We start from the raw sequence: 16,116 nt of genomic DNA on the forward strand, positions 1-16,116 counted from the left end.
TTTGTTCTACAATGGGGTATTTATTATAAGGAATAAAGGTGTACAAGAGAGTTTGTAAAATGAGTAGGTTTAAATTAGGACAGAATGAACTTTCTCTTCTGATTTTTGAAATGAGTCATCCATCCAAACACTTACAACATGCACAACATGGGAATAAGTTATATTTTGCAGTCAGTTCAAGTTGGTTCATCTTGGGACTGAGAAGTGAAATAATACAACTGGCAACCCAAGTGTGGAAGGAATGAATTTGCAGCTTTATGTCCACAGTCCAGCACAAAATAATCCAGTGGCTGCTGGAAACCCAGAGTGGGTGAGTTTGTAGGTATGGAAAGCAGAGCAAGGGTGTGTTTCCATGCCTGCTCTATTTGAAAAGTGCAGCTCCCAGGCAGGAGGCTCCTGTTAGTCAGGACTGAGTCAGATTTGTGCAAGGATTCCATCCTTCCAACAGGGCAGGGCAGGGCAGGGCAGGGCAAAAACTGCCCAGAGTTGTTCCTTGCTCAGTCAAGAAAGCCTTGAAATACTCACATGCCTTATTTTTCAGATATCAAAGCAAACTGCAAGCTGCAGGAATCCAGGACAGAAAGCACAGTAGCTAAAAATGGCCCTTTCCCCCATCACAGGCAGCATCAGATCCAGTGCTCACTAACAAACACAGCCAGAGGAAACGAAACAGTAAAGGATGTTCCCCTTTCTGCCTGGTGAGCTGAAGGCAGCTGGTTATATTTTAAGGCAATAGTAGTAGAGATTGGATTGTGCTTGTAGATATTCCAGGAATAACATAATACAAAAGAAAAAGATCCAGATTCTTACAGGAATGGACACAGTGATCAGACTGGCTACTTTCCAGCTTTTCCCCTCCCTCCATCCTTAGGATGAGAAGCAGAACCCTTCACTGTCATGATCCAGAAGTGGTTTATCAGGCCACTGACCTATTTATTAATATATTATTTTATATGTATCATAATATAATAACATGATGCCCATGTTCAATTACAATGATGCAAAGCTTGTTCACTGGGTAATGACACAACGTGTTTGAAAAGCTGTCACTTACTCTATTTAGCACACACATAATATGGAAATTAATTTCACAGAAAGTAACTTGCTCCTCTGAAGGAGAAGGACACTGCAGGTATTTATAGACTATTTGATTAGTTCCTTTCAGCAGCATCAAATAGGATGATGCTGGAGCAGTCTGTATTTACTTAATACTGAACCTATAAAGAACCCATCATTTACATATTCTCCTCAAAAGCACCAGCTGCACATTCTTAAATAAAGTCATAAATGGCACTGACAAGACTTCATCCTTTAAATGAAAAAAAAGACACCCTATGGTACAGACTGTGCCTGTACTTCACTCTCCAGACTTTATATGCTCAGAACTCTATAAATGTTCTCAACTGGAATAAGAAGAAGGCAAGTTGAAACTTCACTTGAAAATGAAATTGTTTGCTTGTGGAGTCTATGTACATTCAACAACATTTTCTTTCCATATGTTATGGATAATTATTCCAAATATAAGAGTTAATATGTAAAAGAAAACATTAAAGACAGAGTAATTTTTACCTCCAACCATCACTTCTCCTTCACCCTTGCAAGATTCACACCTGTGCACTGCAGGCATTGCTTGTAATTTAATGCTTAATGGGAAGTTGTCCTTTGTGTAAGTTTTAGTAGTGCCAACAGCAAGCTGGAGGGGTTCCCTTGTTTTTTTGAGTGTGTCCCTGTTTCCCATGAAACTGGATGGGAATTCTTTCTGGGGTCAGCATTTTGTTCTTTGCTTGTGGCAACAGAGTCCTGGAGCTCCTGGACGCTTTTATAGCACACAAAAAATGATTCTTATTTAGACACATTGTTAAGTCTGCTGAGAATATTTGTCATATTTCTCAAACAACTCATTCCAACTCCTTTCCTTCTTTATATTTTTATTTCTTTGGTTTTCCTGATAACCAGTTAGAGATGTTACTGTGTCACTGTCAGATTTTCCCCCTCCCCTTTTCTTTTTCCTTTTTTATTTTTTCTTTTTATTTTCTTTTTATTTTTTCTTTTCATTCTGACTTGTAAGATTATGTCCTGCTTGCTCTATGGAACCTTCCAACATACAGAATGTTTCTGCTACACTTCCATGGCTATTTCAAATATCCCAAGCCCTTCTACAAAAGGAGGCAGTAATGTCCTGAACACGGTGTAATGCTTCCATTGTACATTAGACTAGTTCCTGTATTTTCTTAATAAAAATATAAAAATTAAAAAGAGAGGTAGAGGGAAGGGACAGGAGCAAGGATGGAGAAATTATTTTGTTAAGGAAATTCAACAAAACCTCAAGAGCTTTCTAGAATGAATCCTTTCAAACCCAGCCTTTTATGTCCTTGATAATGCAGGGTGCATCTTCTCTTTAATAATTCCTCCCATGTGGTGATTTGCAATTACATCATCTGTGCCATGGAGCTCTATAGCAAGCAAAACACCCCAAAGCAGAAGTTCTTTATCAAGAAATTGAGCTTTCCTTTGACTAGAAAAGCAAGTCTGTAGCCATTAGTCTAACACATCAAGTCTTGCAAAGACTCAGCAGAACAGGGCCACAAAACTCTAAACTTTCTGTACAGTGTCTTGTTTGACAGCTCCATGGACTTAGAAAGCTTTGGGGATGTGGGTTGTATTTTTTTAAATTTAATTTTAAATGTTCACTGCAGAAGAAAGGTGGACCTGTGAGAATAAATAATTTCCTGCCCTCTGCACAGCAGTTCCCACCCCATCATGATATCTCAAGCACACATTGCCAATAAAGACTGCTTGAATCGTACACAAAAACGTTGGAAAATGCTCAAGACTGAAGTAAAATTTTCTAAATCACGAACTGTTAACACTCATGTTCTCTGCTACAAGTTGAATGCCTGCTAAATGGGTGCTTTATTGCCACAGCTTTCATCACCAGCTCCTGCAGTAATCCTTCTGTTTAATGATCCTGATTTAAACATCGTTACAGTTAACAACTCCTGATATTTGACTTTCAGCGTTTTGGCATTCAGAAATCCTTAAATGAAACAGTTCCATCTTCTAAGTGACAATAATAGTTCTCATTATACCAACCTGCAGGATTTCCATTCTGCTACATTTTGATATATTATAGCACTGCTTGTCTATGATCATTAGCATTGTATTAAAAATATACTTAATCTTTGTCATAAAGCTCATCAAATATTGATTTTTTTTGTTTGGAAATAGAACTTTCTTCTTGGGAATGACTCTTCCTCGGCCCATACTGAACATGGGCTCGAGTTTAGCTTCAATCTAAGGATCTGACTGAATTGTGGTGCTATTGCAAGTGTGTACAACAATGCATTAAAACTGCAAGTTGTTAGACTAATTCATTGATATTACTCATTAATCTCTGTATTATTAGATAAAAAATAATTAAAACAGAAAAGACTTGGGTAAAGTGGTGCTCTTGAAGCCTGTCAAAGCATCTACAATTTTCTGTTTTCATGATTTTATAGTGAAAAGGGGAGGAGAGGAAAAATTCAAAACAATTTTCTACTCAGTTACCAGGAAAGGAGACCACATGCTGTTTTCTGTGTAATTGCAGCATCTGTTTGTCTGTCCAGCAGTTCAGCTGAATTTGACAAATGGGCAATGGTCTCACAGAAAATAAACTACCATGAATGCTGTGAAAACATGGAGCTACACTGTTCCCAACAGATACTGTTCCATTTGTTCTTTTCTACCTCTTGCTGATTAATAGATAGGGAATAGAAATGAATGGGAGTACTAAGAAACATTGTGTGTGATGGAGAGGAAAAGAAAGAGGAGAATTCTGAAGATGAAAATTAACAAGGGGATGGAAGAAGAGAGAAAGAATCGGCAGCTTTGACTTTTTCTTTTAATGGGTGATATTTGAATCACAGAATCACTAGTTTGGAAGAGACCTTCAAGATCATCAGGTCTATCAAACCATGGTGAGGAAATTTTCCAAGCACAGCCATAGGATAAATGATAACAGAAGTACACAATGTCTTTAATACAAATTCTTCCTTTTTGTAGAAAAACCAAAAAGAGTGCCCAGGCCTTGGCAGGGGCTGCCCAGGGAGCTTTGCAGTGCCCATCCCTGCAGGTGTCCCAGGAAGGGCTGGAGGTGGCACTCAGGGCTCTGGGCTGGGGACAAGGTGGGCATCGGGCACAGCTGGGACTCCGTGGGCTGGGAGGGATTTTCCAACCTCAGTGATCCTGGGATTCTGTGAATGCAGAGACTTCAGTGACCATGAGAAACTGATAAGGCCTTGGGAATTCCATGGACTGAATTCCATGGACTGAATTCCATGGACTGAGTTCCATGGACTGAATTCCATGGACTGAGTTCCATGGACTGAGTTCCATGGACTGCGTTCCGTGGACTGAGTTCCATGGACTGCATTCCATGGACTGAATTCCATGGACTGAGTTCCATGGACTGAGTTCCATGGACTGAATTCCATGGACCGAGTTCCATGGACTGAGTTCCATGGACTGAGTTCCATGGACTGCGTTCCGTGGACTGAGTTCCATGGACTGCATTCCATGGACTGAATTCCATGGACTGAGTTCCATGGACTGCATTCCATGGACTGAATTCCATGGACTGCATTCCATGGACTGAATTCCATGGACTGAGTTCCATGGACTGAGTTCCATGCCCAGCTGCTATAGAGTAGGAAGAGCTCTCTAGGTGTGCATGTTTTGGGTTTCTGTAACACATCCAATCTGTGGGCCCCTGCACTGGGGCTGTCCCAGACCCTTGTGGTCTGTCCCAGTTCTCATGGATCTCATTTATTTGCTTAAAAGGATCTTGGCAAAGCTTTTGTGTTGGCAGTTAAGCTCTAGAAGAGCCTCAAAGTGAGGAATATCATTAAATCCTTCTAGCTTCAAGTTTCTGGAGAGCTCTGTTCCCACTCCCTGTAACTCAGTGTAGCCAAGACTTCATTTAGAAGTTTTACAGACCTCGTGTGTGCCTCCAATTGGCCAGTAGCTTTTTTGCCAATTACTCTGTTGGCTAGAGAAAGGTATTTTACTTGTCTATCAAATCTCTTTATTCTTAAATTGTTTACATATTTTCTTCACTGATTCTCATGGGATAGATCTAATGTTTATGCAGGTGTGGTTGTTTTTCACCCAGGAATAGATTGTTATGTTAACAAACCATTCATACCAGGATTATATTCACATGGGAACTTGCAAAGTGCTAGCTGCACTTGGAAGAAGTGACAGGCCAGCCATGGATCTAACAGAGCAGGCCTGATTTTATGAGGCCTTTCTTTAATAATTTTTCTCCTTGACTGCAACACAGTGAATCAAAATGTTAGGAAAATTAATCCACAAACACCAGAGGTTTATGTTCAAAAAGGAGACAGAGGAGTCCTTTTTCTTTATTTGAATAGAGGGAGAGGCCATGGGGCATTGCCCTGGGGTCTCTCCAATTTTTGGAGGATGCAGCCTCCCTTTTTATCCCAATTCCCAGCCACATTTCCCTTCTCTCTTTCCCCCTTGGCTGAGGCACGTGAGAGGTTCAGACTTCCTGATACACCTGATACCAAAGATTTCCCTCTAAGGTATAACCCTCCCTTTTAATTTTTAATTCTTATGGAATTTAGGGGTTTTTCTTCCCCATTGTTTCTTTCATCTTTCAATGTCCAATTTCATTTATCAGCAAACCTAAAGATTTATTTGTATTTATATTTATTTATATATATGTTTATTTGTATATTTATATTTATATATATACATTTATTTGTATATTTATTTGTAAAAGCAAATATCTTTTTTCATTCATCAATCAGTGGAATCCTTCCCATTGTTTCTTTTATCTCCCAGTGCTGGTTTTATCTCCCAGCAGAGCCACAGCTTGTTTGTAAAGACAAATCCACTATTCCTCTCAAAATCAATTGCCATTACAGCACAATCTGGCAAGTATGTGATCACAGCTAGAAATCCCCATTCCTTGGCACAATTGGCATGTGTGCAGTGAGTTGGGAGCCAGTGAGCTGCAAAAATGGGTGCTGGTGGGGATGCTCCTCTTGTTAACCTCAGCAGCAAAGTGGCACAAGTTGGAGCAGTGATTTTCACTTTAGAACACCTTTGCCTTTGGGAGTGCACCTCACAGAGGCTGCTCCTCTGGAGTTTGAAATCCCATTATGGATGGGAAAGCATCCAGAAGGTCGAGGAAGAGCATCAGGCCGAGCCCTGCAGGGCTCCCCTGCATCTGGCAAGGAGCAAGTGCTGAAAGGCTCCTGCCCCCCTCCTCCTGTGTCACTTGAGCTCCTTGCATGCCCCAGCAGCTTCCTGGTGCCTCTGGCTGCAGATCCAGCTGAGATCCACTCATGTCCAGAGATAAAATCCTGAAGTAGCTCCACAGGTGCTACTTCAGGATTTTATTGCTTTGTCCCTGTGAGTTCTGCAGTGCCAAAGTCTGTAAACCTGCAGGTTTCTGGCCAAAGCTGCTCATATTATATTAGACCTGCTTCTATTTTATACTGCATTGACAATATGTAGATACTATATTAGCAGTCAGTTTAGTCATAATGAGCCACATAATCAGTGCCATACATCTCACACCTGACCAAGAGTGTTCTCTCTGAGCCTGCCACAATCCCCAGTGTTTTCTGGGCCAAAGTACACCAAGGTGATGTGGTTGCTATCAGACTGTCGTCCATGACCATCCTAAGGGTGTCCCTGGCTTCATGATGGGGGTTTAGAGTATTAGCTCTCCAATTCCACTGGCAAGGGACACAGTGGGACTTCAAGCAGTGGTTAAGGGTGGCTATAAAAGCTCCAGGTGCTTCCCACAGGTGAAAAGGATCCAGTTCTTTGTCCTGAAAAGCTTCATCTGGGAGAAGAGGAAGACTGTGCAGGATATCTCATGGAGTTTGCACCATGCCTGGGCAATGAGATATCCTTCACAGATCTCTTCCCATAAGTCATTCCTTTCCCTGCCTTATTGGTAAACAAGGTGTGCCAATGCCAATCCTCGAGGTTCTTATGGCTCAGTAGGTTCTTCAAAGAGCCTCCCAGTTTCCCTTGGTCTTCTCAAGGTTTGTCTTCTGAAGAATATTTGGATGATTCAGTTTCTTTATCCTCAGCTGAAACCTCAAGGTTGGCAGTAGCACTGGAGAAGAAACCACATCATTCCCATCATACAGGTACAGAAATTGCCTTTTTTTTAAAATAGTATTTTTTTCCTCTTAACCTCTGTATTCCAGAAGAGGAGAGAAATGCTTTGTGGAATCATACACCAATAAAAAATGAGGGCTATCATGAATAAGGCCATTTGGAGATCACAAAGTTCACCAGTTCAGTTGCCCTTCTTGCCATTTACACAGCAAATGAAGAAGAGTTTGCTGGTGCTTGGTCCTTCACTGACTTTGGATATTCTGCTCACTTTCTAGGTATAAACACTTGAATACAAATATTTCTCCCAGTTACAAAAGAGAACACACCACGAGCTCTCCAAATTCAGCAAGTGGCCCAGAAATCTTGTAATCTGATTATGGCAGTACCTATCTGAGAGCTCCAAGTATGGAGGATGGGCTGGCCACAAGCAAAGGCAGCTTTGGGAGAGAGCACAGCTGCTACTCCTCCAGTTTCCCAAGTGGGAATAACCCTCCCACCTCTTCCACCAGAGCCAGAATGCTGCTGGGGGAGCCCTCAGCTGAAGGGGCCCTGGGGAGATGTTGGACACTAGCCTGTTGTTCAGCTCTGACGACCAGTGACTGCATCAGTGACTCCATCACCACAGATGGTGACAGCTGATTCATCCTTTTCCTTTTCTTCTTCCTCTGGGTTTTTTTCTTCTTCTTGCAGTATTTCCTCCTCTTCTGAAGGAAAAAAAATTATCCATAAATAGAAGACAAGGCACATTGCCAATCCCATTGAAGCTGAGAGGTCCCACTTCCCCAACACTGGCCTGTCCCAGAACAATGGATGCTGCTGCTCCTCTCTGAATCCTCATGTTCATTCTCTCTCACAGGGGATCATCTCATCCCCTGCAATGCCACACACATCCAACCCTGCCAAAAGCCCTGCCAGCCTCTCTCACACCTTTCCCAAGCTTTTCTGCCTGGCCATCATCTTTCCAGGCCTACAACAATGTGCTGGCAAGATCCTGGGAAAAGGATCCTGGGAAAAAGCCTAAATGGGCTCAACTGCTCAAAACTCAGGAAGCAACCACGGAGGCCAAAGTGTTGGTCTGGCAGCCCTGCAGCTTCCAGGCTTGAGGAGATGGGTGTGAGCTGCCTGATGTGTGATGGCAGGGGAGAACCAGGGGATCTTCCTGGGAGCCAACAGACAGTGCTCACCTTTCAGCATCCTGGGTCGGTACTTGCTAACCCCAGGGAAGGTCCCCTTTCCCTTCAGGATGATTTCTGCTGGTTCCAGGTGAGCCACATGGACCTGGAAAGTCTTGTGGAAGACTCCCAGCTTTCCTGGCAGATAATAGACTTTGAACACTTGCTTCTGGCCAGGTGCAAGGAAACCCTGCAGGGACAGGAGAGGAGGAAGGGACTGCATCAAACCTTTGATGGGGGATGGCTCAGGGGACAGACAGGCTGAGAAGACAGGTTCTCATCCAGAAGAAACCATCAAACCACATCACTTTCCACCTTCCTTGTGCCCAAAAGCTCACACCTCCAACCCTGGGGTGCAGTGTGTGCTCCTGAGCTCTCGCAGGGCTGGGGTGTTTTCCCCCCACTTTTTTCCCTCTTTTCCCCCTTTTTCCTTTAATTCTCTCCTGGGCTGCCTGGCACAGGGCCAGAGCCAATGTCTTGTGCTACTCACTGCATTGGGCACGACCACAGGCACTCCAGGCAGAGGTTTTGCTGCAGTGCCAGTGCTGGAGCTTGGCACCACGTAGGTCAATTCCATAACCCCGGTGTTCCACAGGGTCACCTGTGCTTTGAGGACTTTGTTAAACACCTGGAGAGAGGACAGAGGAAGGAGAAGTTACAGACACAGGCCTGATGCTGGCAACCTCCTTCCTCTTTCATGGCATTGACAGGCACACAGCCACAATGCAACCACACAACTACAGAGAGATGGTAAAACCATGTAAAGGCCAGCAATAAATGAACCAGGGGACCAGGTCCTCTGCACTCTGAGGGGTCACCAACAGCCAGGAGAAACAGAGGATGTGCCACACTGAGATGTGTGAGATGAAGCCAAAAGCTTATGAAGTTAAAGAATGGAAGTTGTTGGTTCTGCATGTTGCTGTTTGTGGTTTGGATTTGTTCAGGTTGGTTTGTTGGGTGTTGCTGTGAGCTGGCAGAGGGACGGGGTTGAAGACCTGACCAAAAGGAAGGAGGATGAGAGGGGAGGGGACAGAAGGGTTGGCATCAGAGAGAATGGAAGTTCCTGAGTACCCCTCCGAGGGGAAAGGGGCCAGGGACTGTCCCAAAGGGGATACAAAGATTGCCTTTTTGTTGGAGGGTGTGTTTGCTCCTCTCTGGGGCAGGGAGACACACGTCCAGCTCAGCTGAATTGTTACTAATGACCAGTTTTGTTTTGCTTTGACAACTTTGTCCCCATTGAATTGTATCTAAAAGTCTGTGCATTTCTGAGAGGCATTCCAGAAGAAAAGGCACCTGCATGCAAATATTGGCAAGAAACAGACAGGTGACAAGAGAGGCACACAGGACAACACAGGCAGTGCCAGGAACTGGAAGTATCTGTGGACTTTAAAGTGAAAAAAAGTAAAGTGGGGATTATTCTGGGACATTGCTTTCAGCTACTGAAGTGACTGAAAGCCCAACTTCCTCCCTGGATGATTTTGTGGATCAAGCAAGAGCATTTGACAAGAGCATCTCCTTGGAGCTCAAGCTTTAGGAGCAGATCAGTGGAGGGATATCTCAGGGACAGGCCCCTCTGGACATCTTCACTGGGAGCCTTGTGCTGCCAGGAGGCAGTGGCAGGTGCCTTGGAGAGGAGGGTGTCCTGTCCCTCAGCCAGGGGAAGGGAGGGGAGGGTGGGGATGGCCATTTCAAACCAGCTGGGATGCTGGACGTGTCTCTCAAAGGTTGTATCCCAAGCCCCAGAGCCAGCAGAGGAGCTGAGAGGGGCAGAGAGCCTGGGATGGAGGTGGCCATGATGCCAGACAAGGAGCTGTGGCAGGAGCAGCCTGCGGTACCTGCAGCCCCCAGTCAATCTCCTCCACGTCCAGTTGGTAGCTGGGGCACGAGGCCTCCCCGGCCAGCACCACCTCGTAGGTGGGGCCTCCCTGCACGTGGCACAGCGCCCTGACACGAGCCACGATGTTGGCGTGCCCAAAGAAGGTGAAGGTGACCTGCTTGCTCTCGCCTGGCTGCAGCTCACCCCACAGTGGCCGGACATCAAAAACCTGGAGGGAGAGGAGGGGAGATCGAGATGCTGAGAGTGGAGATGGATGCAGAAGAGCAGCTGTGTCCTGAAATAGAGTCACAGCTGGAGGGGCCTATTCCCCAAACACAGCCAGAATCATCCTAATCTCATCCTGTGTCTGTGCCACTGACCAGTGGAGGGACCATGGGGAATCTCTTCTCCCATAATCACTTTTCCACGAGTATACACTACATTAAAGTCAACTGGAATGTCTCCTGGCAGCAAGAAATTCTCTCTGCTGCAGAACTTGTCTTTGGAAACACTTCTCACTGTCTTCAGAAAAACAGGAGACTTGGAGGTGGGAGCCCTTGGAGCTGGGGGAAGGCTCATCTGACTTCTGAGGCCTTTTTCCCTCTCTCTCACTTACATGCTGTTCCTTCAAGCTGCTACAGCCAGAGTTCCTACAAAAATGTCCTGAAAACCACCTGATGAGGTAAATGGGAGCAATGCCCTCCACAGGTGCTGCACAGGCAGCATCCTGGGGCAGCCCTACAAAACATCCCACATGGCCTCTCCAGTGACCGCTCGCTTCAGCAGAGCTTTGAGATGGACTGGGAGGGATGTGAGGCCCCTCTGTGAGCAGTGCTGAGGGCCACCAGTGGTACTGGGGCCACAGAACCACTTCCCACACTGGAAACATGGACGTGAGACAAATTCCCACTTACCTCCTGCATTCCCAACTTGGGGTGCTCCATCTCTGAGAACCAACTCAGTCCCCTCATCCTCACCGGCCTCTGAGACGCCCCAGGAGTGGATGACAGCCCCTGTTAAAAAGCACCACGGGCTGCAGTGAGCTGGCTGCTCTGAGCAAGATCACTCTGCTGCAGGCTGCACCTCCTCACCCACCAGGAGCAGCTGAAAAGGGGCCTGGGCACAAATCAAGGGTGAAAATGTCCAGGCCATCAGTCGAGTGTGGGTCCAAGCCCACCCACAGATGAGACCTGGGCTCCATCTGCACCTCCTACATCAAACTTGCCTGGGAACTGGGTGCCCCCAGCACTCAGGCAGGGAGGGTTGGAACTACATCATCTCTGAAAGTCCCTTCCAAGCCAAACCATTCCAGGATTCCAGGATGGCCACTTGAATTTCCCTGGTTTACTTGTGCATACATGGCAACAACCAGGAAATAAAGATGATTTTGTGCTTCTATTTGAAACCATTCAGCCACACTGTTCATATAGGGCTTTGTTTCTCCTGATTCAGAAAAACTGTGCAATGTAGAAACAACTGGTATTTGTGTGTGAGCAGATACAACCCTTCTCCTTAAACTTAATGCCAACACTGGGCTTTTGAGAAACTCTTCTGCTTCCTTACATATTTTTTAAAACTGCATAATAATAAGTGACTTTGCAAAGTCTTGCTTTATAAAAGACATTTCTGGAGCTGTCACTGCAATACCAGCTTTTGGGTGAAGGCAGAGATGTGAGTGCTCTAGCTGGGTTTGGAAGGGGCTAGGTGGAGATCAGGACTCTTCATGGATTGACACACATGGGAAGCTGGAAGCCTTCTCATCATGATGCAGATAAAGACCTCATTTTTACATTGTAAAGAAAATAAGCCAAAAAATCCCAAACTCAGCACAGGTCTGTAGGATCTGAGCGAGCTTCTCTGAGCAAAACTTTCCTATTTCTACCTCCCAGACACCCCATGTCCAGCTGCCACTTTCAGGGCACAGGACAGAAGGGCAGCAAAAAGGGAGGTTGGCACGAGTATGACTTTTTGGTGGCAAGTTGGGGAGGCAAAGCAAGTGGTAGGTGCACAAGAAAATCCACCTCTGTTTCCAGGGAATGCTCTGCATCTGCTGGCTCCTGGTCAGAGTCCTCCTGAGCAGAATCCTCCTGAGCAGAATCCTCTTGAGCAGAATCCTCCTGGGCAGGATCCTCCTCATCAAAATCTTCCAGGACAGAATCCTCCAGGACAGAATTCTCCTGGGCAGAATCCTGCATTGTTTTCGGGGTTTCAGTCAGCCCTTCCACACTTTCAGTCCTGGAGTATCTCCATGGAAACACTCCCTTCTTCTTTGGTGACTGTGGCTTGAATTTAGGTGGTGAAGGGATGAACCTGGAAAATAACATAACTGTGATGGTGGACCTGCAGTGGGAGAGAGTGGTGCCTGCAAGAGCAGCTCCTCACTGCACTGCAGCCCCTGGCTGGGTGCTGGGGTGCTGAGCTCAGTAACAGCCACTCCAGAACCAGGCTGGAGCAGCTCCATGCTGGGAGCAGCACGGGGATGATGATGCTCATACCTTATGGTGTTCACCTGGCTGTCTGTCAGGAATGACCAGTGGTAGTTGACAGGCAGTGGGCTGCAGTTGGTCATCCTCATATGCAACACTTGTTCAGTGTCATTTATGATGCAGCCAAAGTCCACGGCCTTGGTCGGGAGGTGGAGATTTGGGAAGTAGACTTCCCCCCGAACAGGGACCTTCTCCACATGAGGATGCTCCATGAAGCTCACCCTGAGAACCTTCTTTACCACCCAGCTGATCTTACTGTTCTTATAAGCTGGGTTAAACCGGATGTAGAGATGAAGTTCCTTCCCCACATCCACTCTCAAAGGCTGCAAGGAGATGAGCAGTAATTAATCACCTGTGGGATGATGTCCCAAGGTCTGACAGCATGAAACAGTAAATGCTCCAAGTGACCCCAGCACGGGCTTCTCAGTTCATGGTTCATCTCTCTACAGCAGGGGTCTGGCTGCAGGCACCACAGGCCAGTCCAGGATCCCTCAGGCTCCCGTTTCTGTGCTCAGCCCCAGTACAGGGGGGTGGCTGCTGGAGAGCTGGCATGGCTTTCCAGGAGACACCTTCCCTGCATGGCTTGCCTCCATCTGCTTTCCTGCTCCCCTCTCCTCATGTTTTAGAGCCAGCATGGATGTTACCAATTCAGATAAGATTTTGATTCCTTCAGCAGCTCTGCTGATTCAGCTCAGGCCAGCCCACTGCTGACACTACAGTATAAACTTCTCAACTTGAGGACCTCCCAACAGAAGTGCACCACCACATCCCTCCTCCTCAAACCCCACTGAAGAAGCCCACAGAGGCTCACCTTGGCATTTGCAGGGAGGGGCTGCTGCTCCTTATCACAGACCAGGAAGGGCTGCTCCAAGTCCAGCACAATGCTGAATGGCAGGGAGCTGGTGTTTTTTAATGTCAACAGCTGGTACTGCAGTGTCAGGGCATCACTGGGTTTCTACAGAAACAGGAGACAAGGGCAAACAACCTCAAGTGCCATAGACCTCCTTCCCCTTCCAATGCATTTCACATTTTTCAGCCCCAGAAGTGCATATATTTCTATTTACTTCCAGCCAGTTTAAGAGTTACACCTTTAAATGCCAGGATGCAATCTGGTGACTTTACCTTTTCCACACGGAAAGCGATGGCTCTGGGGGACATTTGCACTCCAGGGCAAATGAAGTTGCAGATGACATCCACTTGCAGGATCTGTTTCTTTGTTATCTCTTTCCCCACCGCAGCGTGACACAGCAGCCGCTCCTCCACCTCCTGCACACAAGATTCCCTTGTCTCCCAGTGTGTGCTGGCAGGCCCAACACCCCACACTGCCTTGCCACCCACCCATGGGCCCCATTCCTGTCACTTGTTATTAGGGACTGTAATTAGTCTCTGCTCTCCTCAGTAGCTCTCTGTGCCGCCACCTATTTATTCTAACTATCTGTGCCCAGGGGTCCTGGAGCCAGGGAATGCATACCAGACTTAGCTGGCAGCTTCTCTGCAGAGTTTTATTTCCCCTGGAAAGAAAGGTCCAGGTAGGAGAACACTCCCAGACTCTGCTAAAATCTCCCCCTCTGAGTTGCTCTCCAGGGGTGCTGCAAAACCTGGCTGCCCCTGGGACAGCAGGGCTGGCTGAGAGACTGGGGCAAGCAGTGATAGAAAAGTTGACCAAAGTCAAATTGTCAATTCTGATGATCCCTGGGAACAGTTTCCTGCCTGGACGGACATTGCACTGATCATTAGAGCTGGCACACTGTTTTCCCCCTCCAGGACTCATAGCCAGAGCAGCCCTGTGCCCAAGTTTGTCTTCAGAGGAAAAGCAATGCTGCTCCCAGACACTCCTGCCATTCCCAGGGCTTTTCTTTTACTCCCTGGGTAAAGGGTTTTTCCCTCAGGAAAAGCACTTGACAGTAGTTTAATTTGCTTCCTGTCTGGGCTTCTAGTCTAAGTTCAACTTCTTTTCTCTGCTCTTCCTTTCTGCCTCAGCACATGACACAGGTAAGCCCTGTTTGCCCAAAGGAGCAGTACTTCCTTCAGCCTGTATTTTGGGATCAGCAAGTTGGGTTTATGGTAGTTAGGGAAACACAAAAGAGCCTTAGCAACTGATGGTGGCCAGCAAGGAAAGCAGCTGGCCTTGAAACAGTTTCTTGAAGTCACTTGCTCCTTTTGCCAGGCCAATGTCAAGGGGCTGCAGAAGAAGCTGCAGGGGGGGGGGATCTGATGGGGAAGGCTCAGCCCTGGGCAGGGGCCTCACCTGGACAGTGCTGGAGCAGCCTTCCAGCACCATGTCCACAGTCTGGCCCGGCCTCAGGTCCACCTGCACTGGCCACACCTTGAACACGGGGCTGCCAGGCCTGGGGATGGGGGGAGCACCTCGGCCCTTGGTGCCAGCGCGGGCAGGGGCCCGGGAGCCGCGGCGGAAGGTGCGGAACCCTTCTGTGCTCCAGTACAGCCGCTGGGTGCGGCGGCCTCTGTTTGTCAGCTGGAAGTGGTAAAAGCAGGGACTGAAGCTACAAGAGAAGAGAGATAGAAAATGTCATGGGAGCTGTTATCTCCCTGGCATCACTCAGCTTCAGCTTCACCCTGATGGCATTCCCTGACTGCAATAAAACCTCTACCCAAAAGGCTGCCCAGGCTCAAAGCTTCAGCCCTGCCAGGTCTTCCAGCTTTTCCATTTCTGTGGCTTTTCAGGATATCTAGCAACTCTCGGATGACATATTTCTAAATGAATTCCTGTGGCTTCATGGAAACAGAGCCAGGACCTTGAGTACTGAAGATCTAGCCTGAAGGGCTATGGAAAAATTGTTCCTAGCTGAACACACAGGAGATGTGGAAGTTTCTAGAGTCTCCTACCTGAAGCAGGACTTCAAGTCGAGCTTCGGAACGAGAGTTTTGTCTGTGACAACTGTGGTGCCAATGCCCACAGCCTGGAGAGAGATGATGGTCACAGGGTTGTTCTCAATGAACACCTTCACCTTCTCCTGGAATTTCGCTGTGTCATTCAGGTTTGCTATGACAGCCACAGACACCTCAGAATTAGGGGGGACCACTCCTTTGCTGGGCTCAATCCTCCAGCAGGAGCGTTTCCCAGCCTGTAGGACCAGACAAACACAAAGTTAGATGGAAGCCATGGACCCCACTCTGCTGTGAGGTGCAGGAAACAGGAAGGCTAAAGAGATGAGTATAAAAACCATAAATGTTTCATTTCCCTAAATGTAAGCTATGGTGTCCAGCACAGCAACTCCCCAAGAGCTTATACAACCTGTATTTTACCTTCCTTTAACACACTCAGGTCATTAGCCCTGTTTTGCTCAACCCAAGGGATGCTCCTCCTCAGGAGAAGGTAATTCCCCCTGCTGGCTCTCTTTGGAGTGCTTGCCAAGGGAAGCTGTTTACTCCCTGCTGGCTTCCTGGCAGCAGAGCTGGGTGTGCACAAAGGCTCACAGCCAGAGGAAGGCAGGACTGCTCAAATCCCAGCCCAGCAGCTGCACAGCTGGAGGACACT

The 16,116-nt window shown here is 46.9% G+C and overlaps 1 protein-coding gene across 4 annotated transcripts in view; it reads right to left on the bottom strand.

Annotated features, from left to right (window-relative positions):
* Window positions 1-3,864: 3,864 nt before the first annotated feature.
* HYDIN (HYDIN axonemal central pair apparatus protein) overlaps window positions 3,865-16,116 on the bottom strand; it is a 29,015-nt gene continuing 16,763 nt past the window's right edge. Inside the window, exons 17-28 of one of the 4 annotated variants that reach the window (XM_054516155.1) lie at window positions 15,465-15,703; window positions 14,866-15,121; window positions 13,740-13,883; window positions 13,429-13,572; window positions 12,627-12,940; window positions 12,153-12,441; window positions 11,046-11,144; window positions 10,151-10,360; window positions 8,806-8,943; window positions 8,328-8,505; window positions 7,716-7,847; window positions 3,865-4,235 (exon numbers count right to left, since the gene is read on the bottom strand). In XM_054516155.1, the coding sequence (XP_054372130.1) occupies window positions 7,723-7,847; window positions 8,328-8,505; window positions 8,806-8,943; window positions 10,151-10,360; window positions 11,046-11,144; window positions 12,153-12,441; window positions 12,627-12,940; window positions 13,429-13,572; window positions 13,740-13,883; window positions 14,866-15,121; window positions 15,465-15,703 (2,136 nt within the window). In that variant the 3' untranslated portion in view covers window positions 3,865-4,235; window positions 7,716-7,722. Of the gene's footprint in view, window positions 4,236-5,256; window positions 7,848-8,327; window positions 8,506-8,805; window positions 8,944-10,150; window positions 10,361-11,045; window positions 11,145-12,152; window positions 12,442-12,626; window positions 12,941-13,428; window positions 13,573-13,739; window positions 13,884-14,865; window positions 15,122-15,464; window positions 15,704-16,116 lie in introns of those variants that run through there. The other 3 variants (XM_036390401.2, XM_054516156.1, XM_054516154.1) reach the window with 3 other exon arrangements.

Source organism: Molothrus ater, chromosome 12, assembly GCF_012460135.2.
Source record: "Molothrus ater isolate BHLD 08-10-18 breed brown headed cowbird chromosome 12, BPBGC_Mater_1.1, whole genome shotgun sequence".
In the NCBI taxonomy this organism is placed as follows: domain Eukaryota; kingdom Metazoa; phylum Chordata; class Aves; order Passeriformes; family Icteridae; genus Molothrus; species Molothrus ater.